Raw genomic sequence first — 21,416 nt, 5'->3', positions numbered from 1 at the left:
TGGTCCTTAATAGGATGTTTGTGCATAATTTGTAGTACAGCAGTGCTGTAATTTTAATCATCTGCTCTGCTTCAACAGTATTAAAACTGGCAATTTGCAGTTCCCAAACAATTTTTCCCGGTTTTGGAGGTTTCACTACAGCGTTCTTTGCTGACTGCTATGGACAGAGCAACTTTTGAGTAGCAAATCTGACTGGGGTAGCTCCGTGGAAATCTTTGTGCTCCTCCTCAGTCAAAGAATTTTGCTAAAGAGGTGGGAATTCATTGTACAGAAACATCTTGGTAGGAATGGCCTGGGGTTTTGCCTGAGTCTCCCATGGAACAGTTTCATGGCTGTTGAATTCTGCTATGCTTGTTTATGTGAAGAAGCTTTAAACATTCCTCTGGCTTTGCAAACTTTGATCCAGGTGGAAGCTGGTGATCTGGTTCATTTATGGGGGTTTCAGACAGTGTTTTTTTTTCCTTCAGACAAATGTAACCATAGTGATTATCTAACATAGAATGGATTATATGGGAAGAATAACTGCATTAGGGCTGTTTAAAATTCAGGTACTGCATTTGAAAGATCAAAGTGAAAATGCAGCAGTTCTATTTTTAATCCAGTAGAGTTGTGGAAGTACTCAAGACTGCCAGCACTTACAGCATTTGTATTTAACACAAATACTTATGCTAACATCTGTAGAAACAAAATCTATTCCCTAACTTAAAATTTTAGCTTCATCTTTGTTTCCAGACTGGCTGGTATATGGAAATCTGGGTTGTGGTTTCTAATCCATGTGTTTCTCCCCACAGCCTTGATGCACCACAGCAACCACGTGGACAGCAGCCGTTGCTACCAGTGTGTCAAGTTCCTGGTAACTCTGGCTCAGAAGTGAGTAATGAAGGTTTCAGAGTTTAACCTCATCCCTGCCTTAGATCCATCTGTGACTATTATAAAACCTACTACTCCTCTTTTTGATCAGTTTTATCCTTTGTTGCTGGTGCAAGGTCTTGGTAGCACATGCTACCAGTATGAAGTGAGATTTTTACTGGTTGGTACCTGAAGGGATTGCTCAGGTAACAAGTGGTAATTGCTATTTATAAAGAAAAAGGCCAATTTGCAGAGCAGGAGGCTGACCATTAACACCAGATAAACACAGGGACACTGTTCAAGATTTTTGAAATATTATGATTCCTAAATTCTCTTTGTTTAGAGCTTGGCATATGTCCTGATAAAGCATAATTCTGAAATATGTGAATCTGTGGAGTAGATTGCTTTGAGTAAATTTTACTGGGCATTATTGCTCTTGCTAATTCAATTAACAACAGGGCTGTAGAGTTAAAGTCAGTTTGCAGTGATAACAATGCACACAGAGGGCAGCAGTGCAAAGAGAGAGGAGTCTTTGTATTTTGTTTTTGTGTTGGCCAGAATGCCTTGTTCCTAACTAATGAATATAATTTCAATTCCCAAGGTGCCCTACTGCAAAAGATTACTTCAAGGAGAATTCACACCACTGGAGTTGGGCTGTGCAGTGGCTACAGAAAAAGGTAATTTGGCTGTAAAAGGGAAATTGTCACTTGTTTACAACACTCATGATGGATAGATAATCTCCATCCTCTGCATGGCTCACTGAGATGGCTCTAAAGACAAAATACAAGCTACTTCATTTTTCACAAGGACTACTTCGATGCAACTAAATCTGATGCAATGCCAGAACTTCAGTAGCCCCCCACGTGTTCCAGGCATAAATGCATTTACAGTGAATAAAACCAAGTGTGAATGGTTGCAGTGATTATTCTTTGCTATGTGGGAAGCTTTCAGTGCCACTGTATTCATATTGGAAGGCTTCAGGTTTTGTTTTTTTTTTTTAAGAAAGCAGTTTTCCATTGCCTGTGTGTTGATGCAGGAGAATGTTTAAATGATTGGATTCCTTACAGAATCATCACAGCTTTGCACAAAGCACAGCTGTTAACTGATACAGCTTTTCCTCCCACACGTGTAGTGTTTGTTCTTCCCTCTAAACTCAGCACAGTTTGGCCAACATATCTTTCATAAATATCCAAGGACACTTTGCAAACTCGGAGCTCAGCAGAAGTTGGTTTCAGCTGAGGGACAATAAACTTTGTGGCTGCATTTAAAGTGTCTGTGCCCCAGATCTCCAGCTCACTGCTAGAGAATTCAGGAAGCTTGTTCCAGACTTAGTTCACCCACCATCACAAGTGGTTGAGGCTTTACACAAGTGAAAATCAAATGGCAAATTTATGGCTTTCTTGGCTTTTTATGCAGATGTCTGAACATTACTGGGCTCCCCAGAGTAACGTGTCCAATGAAACATCCACTGCAAAAACCTTCCAGCGCACTATTTCAGCACAGGTATGTGTCAGTCCTGGCAGAGGATGTTAACCTTGCTTACTTCTTTTCTTGAAAGCATCTGGGTTTGGCAGCTTTAGTTACCATCCCTGGAAGTGTTAAAAAAAAATGTGAGGCCATGGTTTAGTGATGAACATGGTGGTGGTGCTGATTTGGCAGTTGGACTTGTTGATCTTAAAAGGTCTTTTCCAACCCTAATGATTCTGTGATATTTCAGTGCATTTCAGGCTATTTTTCCTTTAGAAGCTCAGACCCTGTGGTTGTTCCTGAAAAAAAAAATTAACCCTTGAGTGATATTAGTGAATACTCAAAATTACCAGTGGTGACTCGGCTGTCTCACTGCAGCAGCTATTATTGTTTAAAAACAATAATAATAAAACAATAAACATTTTAAAAATAATAATTGTGAAATGAAGGGATCACTATGACCCCTGACACTCTCTTGGACTGTTTCCAACTCAGGACACTCTGGCCTATGCCACAGCCCTGCTGAATGAGAAGGATCAGTCTGGAAGCAGCAATGGGTCAGAAAGCAGCCCTGCCAATGAGAATGGAGAGAGGCACCTGCAGCAGGTAAAATAAGGGCAGATTTACCCTCTGCTGTCAGCTCTGTGGGGCAGCTGGTCCCTGGGGCTTGGGTCAGAACCATCCACACAATAACTGTGCACCTTACAAAAGTGACTGTGTCCTTCTCTCCCCATCCCTTGTGTGTTTGAAAGGGCTCAGAGTCTCCTATGATGATTGGGGAGCCTAAAAGTGACCTTGATGATGTTGACCCTTAGAAGAGATCCCTGTGAACACAGGAACCAACTCAAACACTCAATGCCTGGTACCTGCTGGAACTGGAGTCCTGTTGCTTATGCCATGGGAAGTCTGGGGGAGCAGTGGCTTTACAGGACCAGAGGAGATGCTGGAAGAGGTTGTTTCCCTGAAAGATAAAAGCATTTTTTTAGGCACAAAGGCTTCAGATCAACAAATGGTCTAGAAAACTGCATTTTCACCTGCAGTAGCTTGTGACAGTCCAAAACACCGAAACCAAGTTTGTCAAGAAGATTTTATCAAATACACAAACGCTAGTGGTTGAATTTTTATGTGAACATTAAATGAGTGAATGTAAAACTGTTGCTTTTCTGTGATGCTGCAAAAAAAAAAAAAAAAATTCTTTTGGTTTTTATACAGGAAAAAAAAAAAAGAAACAGACTGCCCTTATGTATGGAGGGCAAATTTTTAATCTTTCTGATAATATTGAATAGGAATATTCAAATTTCTGTAAAGATGTGTGATGAGTTACATTTCATTGTAAAATATTAGTTGAAGAATGGGTTTACATAAGGACTTCTGTATTTAATATGTCTCCCTGCTAATTTGTAAAGCTCTTGATGAGAAAGATCAGCAGGATTGCTCTGTAAGAAGAGTGATTCCTTACAGAATGGTTTGGTTAAGGAGCTCTGAGATGAGTCATCTTTCCCAGTACCCTTCCAAAAACCCTTCAGACAACTGGGAAGGGCAGTACAAGAAAAGCTTTGTTCTCTGGGTATGCAAGCATTTATTAGTCAAGGATGTTGATGAATTTAAAAAAAAAAAAAAATAAAAAAGTTAATGAGTAGTTTAAAAGAAAAAAGCACTTTAAGAAGGAATTCTGTTGCAGTTTTACTCATTGAATATTTTTAACCTTTGGAGACATATTGAATAAAATGTAGTCTCAGTCATGGATCTGCAATCACTTGCTTATGCTTTGAAATTACTGAGAAAGTTGGTATTGGTTGTATATGATGAATAATTCCTTGAGTGAGCTGGGAACACTGTTGTGCAGATTTTATAGCAATTTTAACACGGGGAAAGAAAGAATTGGCTTTGTTTGTATTTTCACTTGACCAGGCAACGTTTAAAATATCACAGCTCTTTTAATTTGCTCACAAATAACTGGAAACCAGTTGGGATGATTTGAGCACAGTTTTATTTTCTATGTCAAGTGCAGTTCAGTGATTTCTGGCTCTGGATTCAAGCTTCTTTTGTGCCAACTAACTTCATCTTTTGTACATTTTGTGTTCGTCACATTTTCTGCACTGCTTTTTGCCTTTATTTATGGATTCTGCCTTACTTTAAAAAAATTATAAAAACAAACATGCACAGAAACGGGGGACATCTTAAGGAGTGCCTGGGTACCTCCAGAATAGACAAATTTGCCAAGTTAAAGGCACAACCAGCCAAAAAGTGCCTTTTTTTGTTTCTTTTCACACGCTGCTGCCAAAACACAGAGCAGCAGACAGCTTTTCACTGTTGTGCACTAATATTGAAAGTAACCAGTCATTTCACTGTTGGAAGTAAGCACGGGATGTGATGTCAGCTGAACAGCTTCCTAACTTATTGTGGGGTAGGAGAGCCGGCGTCACGGAGTGCAGGGGCAGGGGGGCACCCTAGTGAGCCTCTCCCTTTCCTTTTCCAGACAACATCTTCACAGAGACGTGGCAGAGATAGCATTTTATAAATGTTTCTGATGATGTGCCGGGACATTTGAAATGTGACACCTTTTAAATTAATTTCCAACCAATCATTTCTTACGGACACCCCCTTTCCTTCCTTCCCCCACCCCCCCAAATGCTTTGGGAATGGCTCATGAATCTTCCCAAGGAGTCAGTACACAGCGGTGATGTGGTGGGAGAAGCTGGTCATGTTCCTATGGGTTGGCACCACTTGTCACTTCAGGTTCCTGTGATTTCCTATGGAAACAACATCCTGGATAGCCGCAGGCCCAGGGAAGCATTGGTGGGAATTGCATCAGGATGGCTCATCACCACTGTGTATACTTGAAACCAATACAAACTTTTTCACCGTTCTGCTCACGCTTGTACAAAGTCAGTGGTTATAATTTGCAATAAGATGATACTTGGTCACTTATTTTTGTTTCCAGCTGCTGTCATTTGAACCTGCTGAAGATTATTTTTTGGAAAATAGAGTTCAACAAAAAAAACAAAAAAAAACCAAAAAAAAAAACAATTAGTTTTTGTGTAAATTGTGATGCATTTATATGTTGTAATTTTTACTGCCAATCTTTTTGGATGAAAATGTTTTTATACAGCTTACAAAATGTTCAGTGAGGAGCAGCCACAGCCTGCCTGTGAGCACTCGGGGAGATATTGTCCGATTAATGAGTAGACATTTGGCACTGGAAAAATAGGCAGTCTTGATGAACAGTCTTGGGATTCCTGGTCAATGGAATAAAGTTATTCCTTTCACAGAAAACTAGTGTAATCTTTAGACTGTGCACATGCTGCTACGCTCTTGTCTTGTTGATCCTCTTATCCTGAACCTCCTTGGGCCAGCCCTGCAGATGCTGAGCTCCCCAGGGGTGCCCTGATTGCTGTTCTGGCTCCTGCCCAGAGTCAGTGGAAGCAGCTGAGTGGCCCTGGAGCTGCTGTTTGTCCTCATGCCACGGCATGTGCTGGGGCACTGTCACACCTGTAGCTCTGTGCAGCCTCTCCTGGCCTCAGCAGAGTGATTTACCCTGGCCACACTCACAGTGGCAGATTAGAGCAGATTTTGTGTCAGATCCAAGATTTGTGGGCAAGCTGGGCGTGAATTCATCCTGCCTCCCACGGGGGCAGGGGGCAGAGAGGTGCACATGGAGCTGCTGTTCCATTACTCACTTATTTGGGAACCAGGTGCTACAGCCAGAGCTGTCATCCCCACTCTGCCTTTGTCACCTGCTCTAAGGACAAGGACTTTCACTTTTCCAGCCTGATCCAGCCTCTGCTCTCCACTGGTGGTCCTGGGAACACAGACTGGGCGTTGCAAATTGCTGCCAGCACTGGGATGAGCATCCTTGGGATCAGCCCTGCTCTCCTGAATGTGAGAGGCTTTTCCACCTACCCACGTACGAGGCACAAAGTAAGGGCTAATCTTTTAATATTGTTTCCTTCCACCAGGATTATGAAGGCTTGAATTGAGCTGGGGAAGCTCTGTCTGGCTTATCAGGCGTGGAACATGCTCACACCTTGTGCTGGATCCTCCCCTCTCCCAGGGAAGGCAGCAGAGCTGAAATCCTGATGTGTGTTTTCAGAGGTGACAGCCCAAGGAGTCTGCTGAAAAATCACCCTCAGTCAGTCAGAGCTGTCCAGGAGCTCTCAGGCTGACATCCTTTTTTCTTTTCTGCCTCTTTGTGCAAAATTCAGGTTCCAGCTGATCAAATTATGGGCTGTAATTATGTCCATGTTATATAATTACATGTTTAGATTAGGGTTGGGCTTTTGCCAGCTTTATTTAACAAGTTGGAATTAGTTTCAACCTTTCAAAGTGATGTTTTGTGCTGGATTTGTCTTCCCTTGCCAATTAAAGCCAGAGTAACAGAACTGCAGGGGGCTTTTATATTAGGAAAAACACCCAACCCAGCCAAGTCTGACAGGTTAACATGGAGCTTGTGGTATCAAACTGCATCTTTTTTTTCTTCTGTCCTCAGATAACACCACAAAAATGATATATCGCAGTAGCAGGAGGCTGCTAAAGGCTGAGAGGAAAGTGAGACCCAGCTTTGGTGGCTTCTGGTGCATCTCAGTGCTCTCAGCCTTTCCCTGCTGTTGGCATCTCTCTGAGCCAAGCTTTGTCTCCTTCCTGGGGCTCCAGCCCTTCCCAAGTGGAGGAACAATGCAAGTTCAAGGGCACATTCCCAAAGCTGGGTGATGTTTGTTTCCATAACTGGAAGCTCTTGCCCTGCACCTCTGTTGTTAAAACAAACTTTTGGTCTTGTGTGTGTGTGGATAACACAGTCCACAGAGCACAACCCAGCTGTGGGCAAGGGCCCTGTGCTGGCTGTGCCAGCTTCCAACAGTGCCAGCTGTCATCCAGGAGCACCTGGGATCCCAGATCCCACTGGGGGCTGGGGCTGCTCTTGGGGTGAGCAGAATCCCTGCTGGATCCCCCTTCCCTCTTCCAGACCAGTTCCCCAGAGGGATGTCTATGAAGCCAGAGCATGGACCACAAGAGCACAGGTCTGCAAGTTTTATTTTAAAAAGACATTTATAAAATGTTCATTTATAAAACTCTAAATAAATATTTAAGGTACAAATGTAAAAACTAAGGTGCTATGAAAGCTTTTCCTTCATCCTATTTTTGTTTTAAGGAATTGCAGCCTCCTACAGTTCTATGTGTCTTGGGAAGACCTGAAACTGTTGACACGTAACACCAGCAGATCATTAACTTTGACTTAACAAAAAAAGCACTAATGAAGCAGTAGCTGACTATAGCAATGCAGATAAAAAATCTAATTAACCAAGCAGGCTGTTTAAACTACAGCCCTTGCACTTGACTCAGAAGTAAAGAAGTCTCCTAGGAATACGAGTAGGCAATTATAAAACTGCCCAGAAATGGCTAAACTAAGATTTTTCAGGTGCTAAGCAGCATTAGCTGACAACTAATGAGCAGCTAACCAGGAAAGGAAGGAGTGAGCCTCACAATCCTTTTTTCTTTAAAGAGGTGGTGGATTTTGTGTTGGGTGACAACACCATGGCTTGTTCTGTCAGGGTGTTTATAGGAAAACTCGGTGCAGGGCAGGGAGAGGGCTCTGGGATGGCTCTGGTGCATGGGGGATGCTTGGAGAGCTCTTGCAGGGCCGCTCTGGATGCTGGTCCTGCATCCTGACCCCACTGCGTGTGAGGCAGAGGGACATTCATCCCCCACCAGCACGGCAGCCCAAGCGTGGAGGTTCTCAGCTGCATGTCAGAGCGTGGATTGTTCTGGAAGCCCTGGAAAGGGACAGGGTGACACCGTTCCAGCCAAGCCTCCATCCCCGCTGTGCCACAGGAGCCTCCAGCTCAGCCTGTCCCTACTGCCGGCGCCGGCAGCAAATGGCCATGGCCATGGCCCTGCCAGGGCCAGCGGGTGCCAGGCAGGAATTGTCCACGGCATAGGCTCCCATGGAGCTCAGGGGAACGGCGTTACAGCCCGTCAGCGTCCAGCCATCGTCACAGGACACCGTCACCTAACGGGGAGGAGAGCTCATCATCCATGGGTCAGCACAGGGCTGGGGGCCTGCCCACCCCCGACATCCCCACAGCACCTCAGGGTGATGCGACTGCCTCACCCAGCTGGGTGGGGTGTCCCATTGCAGGTGGGGACAGCAGTGAGGGCAGGCAGAGACACAGACACAGACACCAGCACGGCACAGGGAGCAGGGCCCATCCCTACCTTGTCCTCGTTTTCCGGGGCCCTGCGCTCCTTCAGCCGGCACTCGAGGCTGGCAGTGGGGCAGCACAGGGCGTGTGCCACCGCCTGTGTCCTGCTGGCACAGCGGCTGGGTCCCCTCCCCAGCCCCAGCACGGGCCTGCCAGCGGCCCCCAGCCCCACGGATGGCGAGTGGAAACTGCAGCCTGCCCGGGGGAGAGGGGATATTGGCACGGGCAGCCACAGCAGCATCCCAGTGCACGCAGGGGTGCCAAGGATGTGCCGAGAGCCCTGAACCTTCCCCCCTCCATGCACACAGCGCACGAACCCCGTCCCTGCCACCCCAGCAAACGCACCCAGCATTTTACCCCAAATCCCAGAGTTTTTCTGGAAGAAACACGCACGTCCACCAGGCTCGCAGGTGTGTTGGGTGTTACCTGTCAGCACGCGGTGTCCTGGGGAGCACTCGGCCTCCCGGGAGCTGGTGTTGATGTGGCATTTAGCCCTGGGCCACGTACAGCACCTGGCGATGGCATAAACCCCCCGGCCTCGGGCCACGCACCGCTTCTGCCCGGCCTTGTCCTGCGGATGGGGCGGCACGGGATGGGGACAGCCCTGCGAGGCCAGCGGGCCCTCGGGGCAGCACCCCCCTTCTGCTCACCTCCATGCGCTCCCCGAGCCGGCTGCCGCTGCGGGAGAAGCTGGAGCAGCTGAGCATCTCCTCGGCGCTGGAGCAGCGAGCCACGGCCGGGCCGGGCCGGGCGGGCCCCGAGCGGGCCGACCACACCGAGCGGCAGAGCAGCTGCTCCTCTGCAACGGGGCCGGGGCCACAGCGGCGGGGACAGCCGCGGGGACAGCCAGTGACAGCCAGTGACACCCGCGGGGACAGCCAGTGACACCCAGTGACACCCAGTGACACCCAGTGACACCCGCGGGGACAGCCAGTGACAGCCAGTGACACCCAGTGACACCCAGTGACACCCGCGGGGACAGCCAGTGACACCCAGTGACACCCGCGGGGACAGCCAGTGACACCCAGTGACACCCGGTGACATCCAGTGACACCCAGTGACACCCGCAGGGACAGCCAGTGACAGCCAGTGACAGCCAGTGACACCCGCGGGGACAGCCAGTGACACCCAGTGACACCCGCAGTGACACCCACATTGTCCCCGCAGTGACACCCGCAGTGACACTCACACTGTCACCCGCAGTGACACCCACAGTGACACCGAGTGATACCCACATTGTCCCCGCAGTGACACCCACATTGTCACCCACACTGTCACCCACATTGTCACCTGCAGTGACACCCGCTGTGACACCCACATTGTCACCCAGAGTGACACCCTCGTTGTCACACACATTGTCACCCACAGTGACACCCACACTGTCACCTACATTGTCACCTACATTGTCACACACATTGTCACCCAGAGTGACACCCACACTGTCACCCACGTTGTCCCCGCAGTGACACCCAGAGTGACACCCACACTGTCACCCACGTTGTCCCCGCAGTGACACCCAGCGCTCGCGGCACCGACCAGGCGCCATCCCGGCCCATCCAGGCTGAGCCGTGCCCGGCACAGCTCAGGGGACATTCCCTGCGGGCACAGCGAGCGCCCGGCCGTGCAGCGGGCTCCTCACCTGTGGCCAGGCGGGCGGGCAGGGCAGCCACGCTGTCGGGTGTCTGGGGGCGCTGCTCCTCCGGGAGCCGCTCCGTGCCCATCGCGCCCTTGGCGGAGAAGCGCAGGAGGCGCTGCCGGAGCTCGGCCGGGCTCAGCCGGGGCTCGGCGCTCAGCAGCACGGCAGCGATGCCTGCAGAGCCCGGGGGGCCGCAGTGAGAAGCGGAGGGGACACGGCCACCTGCACAGCGCTCCCGTGGGCAGCTCAGCTCCAGGGACACGGGAGGAGCCGCCTCCGCTGCCCATCGCCACCGGCGGGGTGCGGGAGCGCGGTGCGGGCCCCGACGACACAAACCGAACCCAAGGCAAAAACGCCCCCGGCTCAGGCGTGCCTGGAGCCCTGTGCCAGCAGCAGCAGCAGCAGGAGGAGGGGGACCAGCCCTCCCTGCCCCTCCAAGCGCAGCTCGCCTGCCACGTGTGCGGCCGCCTGCGAGGTTCCGCTCCGCGCTGTGAAACACGTGCGGCAGTCGCTGGAGGCGCCGATGATGTCGTCCCCCGGGGCGAACAGGTCCACGCAGCGGCCGAAGTTGGTGCCCAGGGTGCCGATGGAGGCGGGTTGGTCCTCGCTGTCGGTGGCACCGACCGTGATGACCTGACGGCGACAGGGGAGCTCTGGAGGGATGGCGCGCTCAGCCCCAGCCCACGCCGCCGACCCGGAGCTGGAGGGGATGAGGTGGCACCTCAGGGGTCCCCCACAGCCCGTACCTCCGGCTCGGATGCAGGCGAGTAGAGGCAGGCATCGTCCTTGTAGTTGCCGGCGGCCGCCACCAGCAGCGCTCCGGCCCGTGCGAGCCGGCGGCAGCCCGCGTTCAGTGCGGGGCTGTGGCCGCCCGCCAGCGGCAGCAGCACCAGCGGCGGGGACGGCTCAGCCTCCAGAGCCCTCCTGACGAACTCCAGGGCTGGGAGGGACAAGTCGCTATGGCAGGGAGCTCCGCGAGGGATCCCGCACCTCTCCGGGGCAGGGGGTCACTCACCCAGGAGGGTCCCGCTGACGGTGCCCTTGCCCTGGCAGTTCAGCACCCGGAGGCTGCGGATGTTGGCTGCCGTGGCCACGCCGGCGTCGCGCCCGCTCAGCACCCCGGCCACGTGTGTCCCGTGGCTGTCACACTTGCTGGCCTGGCACAGGCACCGCAGTTTCATGCCTCAGCCCACGGCATCAAAGCAGGTTTGCAATCCCGCAACATCGTCCCCACCCCTTCCCACCCTGATTCCCTCTTACCTGACACACACCCGTGCTACCCTAGAACGGTTTCCTAGAAAGAAACCCTGCCCCACTCAGCCCTATCTCCAAATAGACCACCTTGAGTGTCCCAATATCCCCCAGCACCGCAGCTCCTGTTTCCCATCCTGCCCAGCATCTTGCTCCAGCCAAGTGTCTCCCTTGTCCTGGAAAGCCTCACAAGCCTGGCCAGGATTTGGTGGATGCAGGGGGGTGCTCTGGCCAGGACGCAGCATGTGGCACCTCGGGACTCGCCTGCCTGTGGGAGTGGGTGCCATCCTCATCGGGGATGCTCTCGAAGCCAGTCACAGTCACCCTGCCCTCGATCTCCCGGTGGGTGCTTTGCACGCTGGTGTCCAGCAGGTAAATCTCGACCAGGTCACCTTTATCTGCCAAGGATGCAGCAGAGGAGAAAGGCAACCACCATCACGGTCAGCTCGGACCACCTGGGTTGCCCCCAAACTGCAGCTCCAGACCCGCAGCACCATGGGGCAGAAGAATATTCCCATCCCTCACGTTAAGGAGAGGGGACCTGACTCTTCCTCAGAGCCGCCCCTCTCACACTCTCCAGCGCTTACTGGGAGGGCTGTAGGCGCCTGAGCTGGGCTGCGGCGGCACAATCCTGCCCAGGTTCCAGGGAATGCTCTGGCCGAACACGTAGGCATCCTCCTCGATGTACTTCACTTGCGGCAGCTTCAGCGCCTGCGGGGAGGACACAAAGCTCCCGTTTCCCCCCGAGGCTGGGGCTGCCGCTCCCAGCAGCGCCCACCGCAGCTGCCGTCCCCTGCCACCACCCTGTCCTCCTCTCCACGTACCGTGTCCAGGACGTCGCTGCTCATCCTCACCAGGAAGGCTGGCAGGAGGTGGAAAACGTGCAGCAGCTCGGCCCGGTGTCCCCGCCGAGCCGCCCGGGCCTGCAGCCGCCGGGCCGTGTCCCGCAGCTCGGCCTCGCTGCCCGCCCGCAGCATCACCACGTAGCGCCCGGGCAGCCGCCACGACACCTGCGGGGACACCGGGCTGGCTCCGGGGGACACACACACACCGGAGCGCGCCTGTCCCCCGCCCCACGCTCCTCACCTTGGCGGCGCGATGAAAAGCAGCGGGTCCCGGAGGGGCCACCCCGACGGCGGCTTCCCCCTCCTCGGCCGCCCCCAGGGCCAGAAGCAACTCCGCCAGCGCCAGCGCCAGCGCCAGGGCCCGCGGGGACATCCCGCACCCGCGCCCCGACGGGCAGCGCCGGGAGACGCCGCGACCCTCGGGGCAGGGGACGGCACCGGCGGGGACCCCCTGCGAGACCGCCGAGGGGCCGGAGAGCACCCGCGGGGCCGAGGGGCAGCAGCGCAGTGGAAGGGCAGGAGCGGGGCCGGGCAGCTGGAGCGGAGCCGGGAGGCCGGAGCGCACCCGCGGAGCGCAGATCCCGGAGCGCACCCGCGCAGATCCCGGAGCGCACCCGAGCAGATCCCGGAGCGCACCCGAGCAGATCCCGGAGCGCACCGGCGGAGATCCCGGCCCGCACCCGAGCAGATCCCGGCCCGCACCCGAGCAGATCCCGGCCCGCACCCGAGCAGATCCCGGCCCGCACCCGAGCAGATCCCGGAGCGCACCCGCGCAGATCCCGGAGCGCACCGGCGGAGATCCCGGAGCGCACCGGCGGAGATCCCGGAGCGCACCCGCGGCTCTGAGGTTCCGGAGCGCACCCGCGCAGATCCCGGAGCTCACCCGAGCAGATCCCGGCCCGCACCCGCGCAGATCCCGGAGCGCACCCGAGCAGATCCCGGCCCGCACCCGAGCAGATCCCGGCCCGCACCCGCGCAGATCCCGGTCCGCACCCGAGCAGATCCTGGAGCGCACCCGAGCAGATCCCGGAGCGCACCCGCGCAGATCCCGGAGCGCACCCGCGCAGATCCCGGTCCGCACCCGCGCAGATCCCGGCCCGCACCCGCGCAGGTCCCGGAGCGCAGCGGCGGCCGCGGCTCTGCCCGTGTGGCCGGGGCTCAGCGCGGCGGGGCGGGGATCACGCCACGGCCGCCGGCCCCGTCGGTGCAGCCGGGCGGGTTAAAGCATTAACGGGGCCGAGGGAGGGGGCGCGGGGTGCTGGGGCCGCAGGGAGAGGGCAAATGGGGCCACCGCTCACCCCGAATCCCGGCGGATCGCTGGGGGCTCTGGCGAGCAAAGCGCAGCCGCTCAAGGACTGTTTTCAGAAAGGGCTGAAAGCTTTAATGTGCCTCCTACTGCCTCACTCCACGAATAAATTCCCGTGAAATCCTCTAATCCTGTTTGGGCATTTTTTACAGAGGCGGCACACATCGCAAATGCCCTTTTTAGGGGATGATATCGGCGCTTTCCCGCGGGTCTCCACGCCGCTTCCCACCTCTGCCCTCCCGCAGCATCGGGATGCCACACTGCCCCACATCCCCAGTGACCTCTGCAAACCCCGTCCTCGCTGCCGGCTTCTCAGGGAAATAGGAACATGTTTGTGTTTTGACTGGTTATTTGTAAGCCAGAGATTATATTTCTGTACGGATGCACGTGTTTTATAGAGATGTGTGCGTTTCATGTGGATGTGCATGAATGTTTTACACGTTATAATTGTGTGTATGGTTTGTATGCACGTATATGTTTTAAATGGATGAACACGTTTTATAATTATGTGTATGGTTTATGGGGACATTAATGGTTTATATAGCTGCTTTATAAGGATGAGGACGGTTTATATGGTTTATATATGTGTGTGTTTAATATGGATGTGAATGGGAAATGTTGATCTTTTTAATAAGACCTCGAGTGGGTGCCTGGACTCTGGTTCTGGTAATTGCAGGGAGACCAGAGCCTGCTTGTCACCCACTCTGCTGCAGAGAGCTGGCACGGGAAGGGGTCAGCATTCAGGACACTGATCATGGGGACAAGTCTCACTCCTGATTTTTGGCTCAGTTTCCTCAGTGCCGCTAAGTCCCACAACGCCCCACTGGGGCCTCAGGAGGCTTCTGAGACAGCTGAGCACGGGGGGACCCGTCTCAAGGGGGACAGTCTCCCTCTCCCTGCACTCTTCCCCTTCGTTTTAGCCCAGGGGACAATCTGTGTCCCAGGGAAGGACAGAAGGATCCCAAAGAGGAGGGAGGGGGTGGTGGAGGTCCCCGCAGTTCCACGTGCTGAGGAACCCACGGAAGTCTTGGCATGAACATCTGACCCCAGGGCCTGGAAAGGGATCAGGCCCAGCTCTCACACTCCAGGAATGGATATCTGAAGAAAGGTTTTGTTTTATTTTGTTTTGTTCTGTTTTAATTGAGAAATTATTAAGAAATAACCTAAATTTTGCACCTTGTACAAAAGAGCTCTGTTTCGGTCCTGGCTCCCTGCGGAGCTTCCAGCGGGTCTGTGTAAAGGGGGAGCTCCTGCTGAGGGGGGAGGAATGGGAGAGCAGAGGAGGCATCAGAGAAGACCTCAACAAGGGGGAAGGGTTCCTAAATCCCTGCTGCCGTCCCTCCGTGGGGAGAGATGGGGCTCCGGGAGGTGCGGGCACAGGGCTGGGTCGAGCATCCCGTCGGTAAAAATGAGCTTCTCCACGGATTTTGGGAAAAAAATCTGGGTGTGGAAACATCTTAACACGCTCCACAGCTCAGAGACGTTCTGTCCTGCACCAGCCGGGAATCGAACCCGGGTCGCAAGAATGGGAATCTTGCATGATACCACTACACCACTGGTGCGCGGGGAGCGGTGCGGCCTGCGGGCCTGAGGGCTCGGCCCGGCCCGGCCCGGCCCGGCCTGGCTGCAGCCGCGGCTCCGGCACGGTGACACGCGTGGGTGCCACTGCCAGCCCCTTCCCATCCATCGGCCCCAGCAGCGGGTCCGGGCACGGTGACACGCGTGGGTGGCACTGCCAGCCCGACCCCATCCATCGGCTGCAGCCGCGGCTCCGGCACGGTGACACGCGTGGGTCCCGGCACTGCCAGCCCGGCCCGGCCTGGCTGCAGCAGCAGATCCGGGCACGGTGACACGCGTGGGTCCCGGCACTGCCAGCCCGACCCCATCCATCAGCCCCAGCCGCGGGTCCGGGCACGGTGACACGCGTGGGTGGCACTGCCAGCCCCTTCCCATCCATCGGCCCCAGCAGCAGGTCCGGGCACGGTGACACGCGTGGGTGGCACTGCCAGCCCGACCCCATCCATCGGCCCCAGCAGCGGGTCCGGGCACGGTGACACGCGTGGGTGGCACTGCCAGCCCCTTCCCATCCATCAGCCCCAGCAGCAGATCCGGGCACGGTGACACGCGTGGGTGGCACTGCCAGCCCCTTCCCATCCATCAGCCCCAGCAGCGGGTCCGGGCACGGTGACACGCGTGGGTGGCACTGCCAGCCCCTTCCCATCCATCAGCCCCAGCAGCGGGTCCGGGCACGGTGACACGCGTGGGCGGTGCCCGCCCTGCACAATCTGAGCCGGAGCCGGGGCTGCTGGCGGCCCTTAATTCCATGCAGGAATGTCGCGATTCCCACAATGTTTAACCTCGGCCGGCGCGGGAGCCGAGTCCTTCGGCTCCAGGATGCTGTGCCAGGGCTGGGGGATGCACATCCAGCTGTGTGAAGGCTTCCGTGGGGGAGAGGGTCCCCGTGTCAGCCCCTTCCCCTGCTTCTGCCTGGAGAAACGCTTCTGAAAAACAGATTCCTTTTCCAAAAATGAAAGTGAGTGCCAAGCCATGAGGTAGGAACCTCTTCTGTGGGGAAATTCTGAGTGTTCAGCCTGGAGAAGGCTCCAGAGAGACCTTATTGCTCCTTCCAGCACAGAGACTACAGGAGAGGAGGGAGGGACGCTGGACTGTGGAGCCCTGGCACAGTTTTCCCAGGGAAGCTGTGGATGTCCCATCATTGGAAATATTCAAGGCCAGGTTGAAGGGTCTTGGAGCAACCTGCTCTAGCGGGAGGTGTCCCTGCCCATGGCAGGGGGCTTAGAGCAAGATGATCTTTAAGCTCCATGCCCAGCCCAAACATTCTGTGGTTCTATGGGTAAAAGCTTCTGGGTCGCTAGCAGATCCCCACACTGCACAGGAGCAGTGACACAGAGTGACATCCCACCCCAGACACCCTCTGAAAGCCAGTGAGACACGGCCCCATCCGAACGGCATTCCCAGAGCCACCTCGCTCCCCCACCCTGGGAAGGACAGGCAGGAGCTGAGAACGTGCAATCCATCTGGTAATGCTTCCTCCTGGAGAGCGTCTGGCAGTCCTGTGGCAATGTTTAGCCAACATTGGAGCCTGCACTCCCCACCCTCCTGTTGGCCATAAACAGCCCGAGTGCGTGGGTGCTCCCTGCCCTTCTCCCTGGCTGCCTTGGTGACACCGAGGTGAGCGAAGGGAACAGCAGCAGGAGTGTCAGGGGGTGTGACACCTCAGCTACAGCCTTTTCTTGCACACCCTGCACTGTACCAGCACTGCCTGGGTGACCAGGGAACACGGGAACATCCCTCCAGGGCTCTCGTGCTCCCTTCCCCTTGGGTGCTGCAGGACAGCTCTCCCCCACTTTTGCGCTTCTGAGATTGGAAGTGCAGGATTTTAAAGCTCCCTTCAGTTCTGTGATTCCATGGAATTTGCTGAAGTGCTCCTGTGCCAGCAGACATGTGCTCCCGAGCCTCCTGGGACCATGCCAGGCACAGGCAGATCCAGCCCAGCTTCCCCAAAACAGAGCAGGGGACTCTCAGCATCCCCGTGCTGTTGGATCCGCTGCTGCTTTGATCCAAACCCAGCTGCCCTGGGGAGGCTCAGCCTCACAGATCCCCACAGCAGCCAAAAGTTGTGGCTCCCCTGTGTGCTGGAGACAGGCTGTGGAGAGCACCCTGTGTTGTCACTGTTGTGGTGACAAACCAGGCTGAGGCACATCCACGTGGTTTGGAACAATTATTATTGACAGAAAGTTTGGGGATGGTGGGTGCCAGCGTGCAAACCCACCTGCAGCTGTTGACACTGGCCCAGCAGACAGTGTGCAAAGCCACCACCTCAAGTGCCATCACCAGGATTTTGGCTCAGTTGTGTCCCCTTTCCTGTGCCCCCAAGAGTGCTGGAAGCTGGTCCTTGTGCAGGAGATAGGGGACAGCACGATCTGTCACCTCCATCACCCCTCTCCCAAGCTGGAGATATGGAGGCTGCCTGCTGCAGAAGACTCAGGGCCGAAATTTAATTTCAACAGAGCTTGGGTAAGTGGGAAAAAGACTTTGAGGATACCCCTGCCTGGTAAAACCCACTTGTATTGAGCATGTTTTACCTACCTAAACCTGATCCTATTCCAAACAGCACAGCCGATCCTTCCCCTTCCCAAGCAGAGCATTTAGCCCAGATCCTGCCCAGCCCAGCTTCTCTGTGCCCGCCCAGATGGCTTTGGCGAGGGGGCCTTGTCCCATGTTCTGTTGAATTCTTGGTGTATCCCCTTTGGGTTTGGGGGAAATGACAGCCTCGTGTGGCTGGGTGTGCACAAGGGGTGCAGCAAGGCACAGGGGCAGGCAGGAACCTGGGGCCACTGCACTTTCAGGGACAGCCCTTTCCTCCAGGCTGTGACCTGTGTGTCCCCTCCATGAGGTGAGTCCATGCCAAGTGGCCATTCTCTCCTGGAAATCAGTTTTCAGGCTCAAAAAGGTTATCACTGGCGTTCAGCAGAGCATCTGGCTCCTCCTGGAGCCCGTAGAAGAGGTCATCCTCCTCCCCAGGACCTTTCCAGTGGGATCGGGGGTGCTGTCCCCCCTCCGGGGCGCTGCTCGGGGTGCGGCCGGAGCGGGAGGCGGAGGGCAGGGTCCTGCTCTGTGGCGTGGGGCTGCCGGGCACGGAGCCCTCCAGCGATGGGGTGTCCATCTCCTCCAGCAGGGATGCCAGCGGGGCATCGCCCGCGGCTGGCCGGGTGGGGCTGCGGGGACAGGGTTACACCAAACGCGGCTGGGCAGGAGCTGCAGTTCCCCCTGGAGCCTCTGGCTGCTGCTCGAGCAGCATCCCAGCATCAGCAGAACCCTTGCTGGGTGGCTGGAGCACCCTGGGATGTCCCTGTCCCAGCCCTCGGTGCCTGCCGTTTTGGGGACACCTGCCCACCAGGTTCCTGCTGCCCATGGGGTGAAGTAGTGGCTGTCCTTGCATTTCCTGAATCTACAGCTGAGATGGGAAAGCACTGCACCCCATCACCTGCAGAGCCCTCTGGAACCTCCCAAACCAATGCTTGGGCATCGTATGTGGCATCTGGTTTGAGGGTCACGTGCCAGGCATCTCATTTCTAGCAAAGTCTGACCAGGAATTTGGGGTTATTCTTGTGAGTGGTGCTGTTTATATTGATAAAATGACATAAAAGCAAAATGCAGAAAAGCAAACATCAAAATGCAAATTGCAACCATCTACATTTCCTCCTGGGAAATAATTTGGTTCAGAGACTCCTCGTGGGTTGAGACACCACCTGACCTTCAGTGGAGGCTCAGAGCTGTGAGAGCAGCAAAACCCCTCTGCATTGTCCCCCACCCTCAATATTGGGTGTCTGATCCCCCCATGTTCACCCCACACCCCAGCAGTGCCACCCCAACCCCGCAGGTATCACATACCAGCTGCCTGCTGCTGTTTCCAGGCGAGGTGCCAGCTCTTGGAGGGGGTCTCCAGCACCCCCCAGCTCCCGGTGGATCTCAGCTTTGGCCTGCACGGCTGACTGGGAGCAGCTGCGGGGTCTGGGCTGTGCCGTGGGTGGGAGTGGAGCCGAGCTGACCACCTGCCTCTGGATCTGCTCGTAGGATGGCAGGCTCTTCTCGTAGGTGCTGCTGGCATCTTGGTTGGGGCAGGGGGCAATCAAGCTGCAGGGAAAGGGACAACAAAGGGTGATGAGCAGCCCTGCACCCCGTGGAGCTGGGAGATGCTCAGGCACATGCACACAGGGCTCCATCACCTGAGGGAGTGGCTTTAGAGACCACCAAGGCCCACCCCAGCAGCAGAGGGAGGGGATGCCTGCAGGAACATCACTGGATGCTCTGCATGCCCTGGCATCATGCAGGCTCAGCCCTGGGGGGGCTCAGGCAGCCCTTGTCCCTCCCAGCCTGATCCCTGCTTGGCATTTTGTGCTGCAGGAGGTTTAGCAGTCCCCAGCCTCAGGGCACACACATTACCCTGTTGTGGGACCCACCCGGTGTCCTTCTGTGGCAGCACCATGGGTTTGTAGTCCAGGAACCGCTCGACCCCGAGGTCCGCAGGGATGAACGTAATCTGGGGGGAAAAGAGAGGCAGAGCCCAGGGGCTGTGCTGGGCATCACAGGGTCCCTCGGCCCTCCTACTGGGAAAAGGGCCAGAGTGTCCCTTCAGCTGGGTTTAGGGTCTTTTCCCACCATATTTAGATGTTTTCCTCGGAAATGGCTTTTTTGAGGGAAACCAGTAAGGAATGAATGAATCCAGCACAGCCCTGCTCTCAGTGCCTTTCCCCCCATGGAGTCACACATGTGCCCAAGCCCAGAGGGAGTCCCAAGGCCCACACAGGAGGTCAGTGGTCAGGGACCACACCATCCTTGAGTCTCGAGCACAGTGGCAAAGCCACATCTCCCTCCGAGCTGGGGCTGAGCTCAGCTTTGAGGGTAGCTGGTTTCTGCTTCATCCCAACCCGAGAGCACAGCTGCTTTCAGAGATCCCAGCTGGCCCTGGGTCCTGAGGTGGCTCCCCCACGCTTTGGAGGGCAGCCAGGTTGTTGACAGGCCATCCAGCAGTGCTCAGATCAGTCCTACAGACGCCCTCTCCTTGGACAAGTCCCTTTTCTGCCAGGCCAGTTTCCCAGGGCAGGGACGCGTGGCTGTGCTCCGGCAGTGCCCTCTGCCAAGGAGACCGGCAGGGGAGGGCTGGGCTCAGGGGGCCGGGACCCTCCGGCCTCCATGGCCACCACAGTCCCTTCTGGGAGGTCCTGGGAGCCTGCCAAGCCCCAGACCCCAAGGAAGGGGCTGAATAGGAGAGAGAACACAAGTTTACTTCCTTGGGATTATTCCTTGCTGCCCGAAAGCAAAGCCCCAGGCTCAGGGGGAGTGCAGGGGGTGAAGGAGACAGGGCACACCCTACAGGCATCAGCAGGGCACAAACCTCCCAAATCAATTCCCCCTCAAGATTGCTGCAGCCAGCTTCCCCTGGGAAAACTGAGGCTGCACATCCAGAGCAGCCAAAGCTGAGCTCAAGCTCTCTCCCTCCCCTCAAGCCCCGCAGCGTGCTCAGCAGCGGGAAGGATCCTACCTTTGGGTAGCACTGGCACATGCTCCACGTGATGCCCACGGCTACGAGCAGGACACCCAGGACACAGAAGGTGATGTAGTACTGAGGCTTTTCCACACTCATGATGAACATCCCCACCATCACCAGGAAGAAACCCAGGATGATGAAAGCGTAGCGGAAATTCTTCTCCTCCGCCATGGGCTCCGGGTGGAAGAGGTGGGAGAAGAGATTTTGGGAAGGCCGTTCACCTGCGGCACTGCCTGCCGAGCACAGCGTAAGGCAAGGAGTGGTTTCTCTCCCCAGAGGCTGCCAGGAGCTGAGGATCAGCTGCACGTTGAGCTGGTCCTGCCCAGGGCTGAGCCAGCCAGTTTTTAATGGGTTTGTAATGAATGCAAACACTGCCCTGCCGTTCACACTCCAGTGGAGCCACCCTGCACGTGTCCGGGTAACCTTCCCTGCAGGCACCCTCAGCCAGACCACAGCCTGGGGAAGGGACACGGAGGGAGAGGGGAGCAGGGCTGCGGGGATGGGGACACCGAGATCAGCTGGTGCTCTTGGGATTTTCCCAGCCCTGGGCACTGGGGCTGGACTCAGTCATAAATCAGCTGGCACAGCACCAGACAAGGGGGACACCGGAGCCCAGCATGCTCTCAGGGGCTGTAGGACTGCAACAGGAAAAGAGGGAGTGATCCAAGATCTTTTTGGAGGCCAGTGGGTTTGGAACAGACCCTGCCTTGCTCTGGCTGAGTGCTAAGGCTGCCTCACTGGGCAGCAAGTGGGCTGTGAAGGGGGAACTAAAGGATCCAGAAAAGGATGG

The 21,416-nt window shown here is 55.5% G+C and overlaps 3 protein-coding genes, 1 long non-coding RNA gene and 1 other non-coding gene across 7 annotated transcripts in view; 2 read left to right on the top strand and 3 right to left on the bottom strand.

The window, feature by feature from the left end:
• The window catches only part of USP24 (ubiquitin specific peptidase 24), a 61,015-nt gene extending 55,423 nt beyond the window's left edge, over positions 1–5,592 (top strand). For all 3 annotated transcript variants that reach the window (XM_086842543.1, XM_086842542.1, XM_086842541.1), the window contains 5 exons: positions 792–870; positions 1,451–1,526; positions 2,266–2,352; positions 2,812–2,922; positions 3,069–5,592. In XM_086842543.1, coding sequence (XP_086698669.1) covers positions 792–870; positions 1,451–1,526; positions 2,266–2,352; positions 2,812–2,922; positions 3,069–3,131 — 416 coding nt within the window. In that variant the 3' untranslated portion in view covers positions 3,132–5,592. The remainder of the gene's footprint in view (positions 1–791; positions 871–1,450; positions 1,527–2,265; positions 2,353–2,811; positions 2,923–3,068) is intronic.
• A 1,738-nt stretch (positions 5,593–7,330) lies between these two features.
• PCSK9 (proprotein convertase subtilisin/kexin type 9) lies at positions 7,331–13,605 on the bottom strand. The gene is made up of 12 exons (XM_086842544.1): positions 12,490–13,605; positions 12,228–12,413; positions 11,991–12,114; positions 11,668–11,801; positions 11,168–11,309; positions 10,899–11,092; positions 10,602–10,785; positions 10,156–10,326; positions 9,167–9,315; positions 8,943–9,087; positions 8,530–8,711; positions 7,331–8,323 (listed from the first exon to the last, which is right to left on the bottom strand). Exons 1-12 carry the CDS (start codon positions 12,619–12,621, stop codon positions 8,168–8,170), a joined length of 1,899 nt encoding a protein of 632 aa, XP_086698670.1. The 5' UTR covers positions 12,622–13,605; the 3' UTR covers positions 7,331–8,167.
• A 1,440-nt stretch (positions 13,606–15,045) lies between these two features.
• On the bottom strand, positions 15,046–15,116 carry TRNAG-CCC (transfer RNA glycine (anticodon CCC)). Its single transcript has one exon. It is a non-coding gene; the product is annotated as a tRNA-Gly (tRNA).
• A 2-nt stretch (positions 15,117–15,118) lies between these two features.
• On the top strand, positions 15,119–18,752 carry LOC147651749 (uncharacterized). Its single transcript, XR_015273692.1, has 2 exons — positions 15,119–15,313; positions 15,448–18,752. It is a non-coding gene; the product is annotated as an uncharacterized LOC147651749 (long non-coding RNA).
• Positions 17,284–20,974, bottom strand: BSND (barttin CLCNK type accessory subunit beta). Its single transcript, XM_023932361.2, has 4 exons — positions 20,621–20,974; positions 19,539–19,618; positions 18,970–19,212; positions 17,284–18,293 (listed from the first exon to the last, which is right to left on the bottom strand). The coding sequence occupies exons 1-4, from the start codon at positions 20,795–20,797 to the stop codon at positions 18,008–18,010; spliced, it is 786 nt and encodes a 261-aa protein (XP_023788129.2). The 5' UTR covers positions 20,798–20,974; the 3' UTR covers positions 17,284–18,007.
• Between the last annotated feature and the right edge of the window lie 442 nt (positions 20,975–21,416).

The sequence above is a fragment of the Cyanistes caeruleus genome, chromosome 9 (genome assembly GCF_971803275.1).
Source record: "Cyanistes caeruleus chromosome 9, bCyaCae1.hap1.1, whole genome shotgun sequence".
Classification (NCBI taxonomy): Eukaryota; Metazoa; Chordata; class Aves; order Passeriformes; family Paridae; genus Cyanistes; species Cyanistes caeruleus.
Note: the sequence above shows the minus strand (reverse complement) of the source record. Positions and strands in the feature narration are given on the sequence as shown.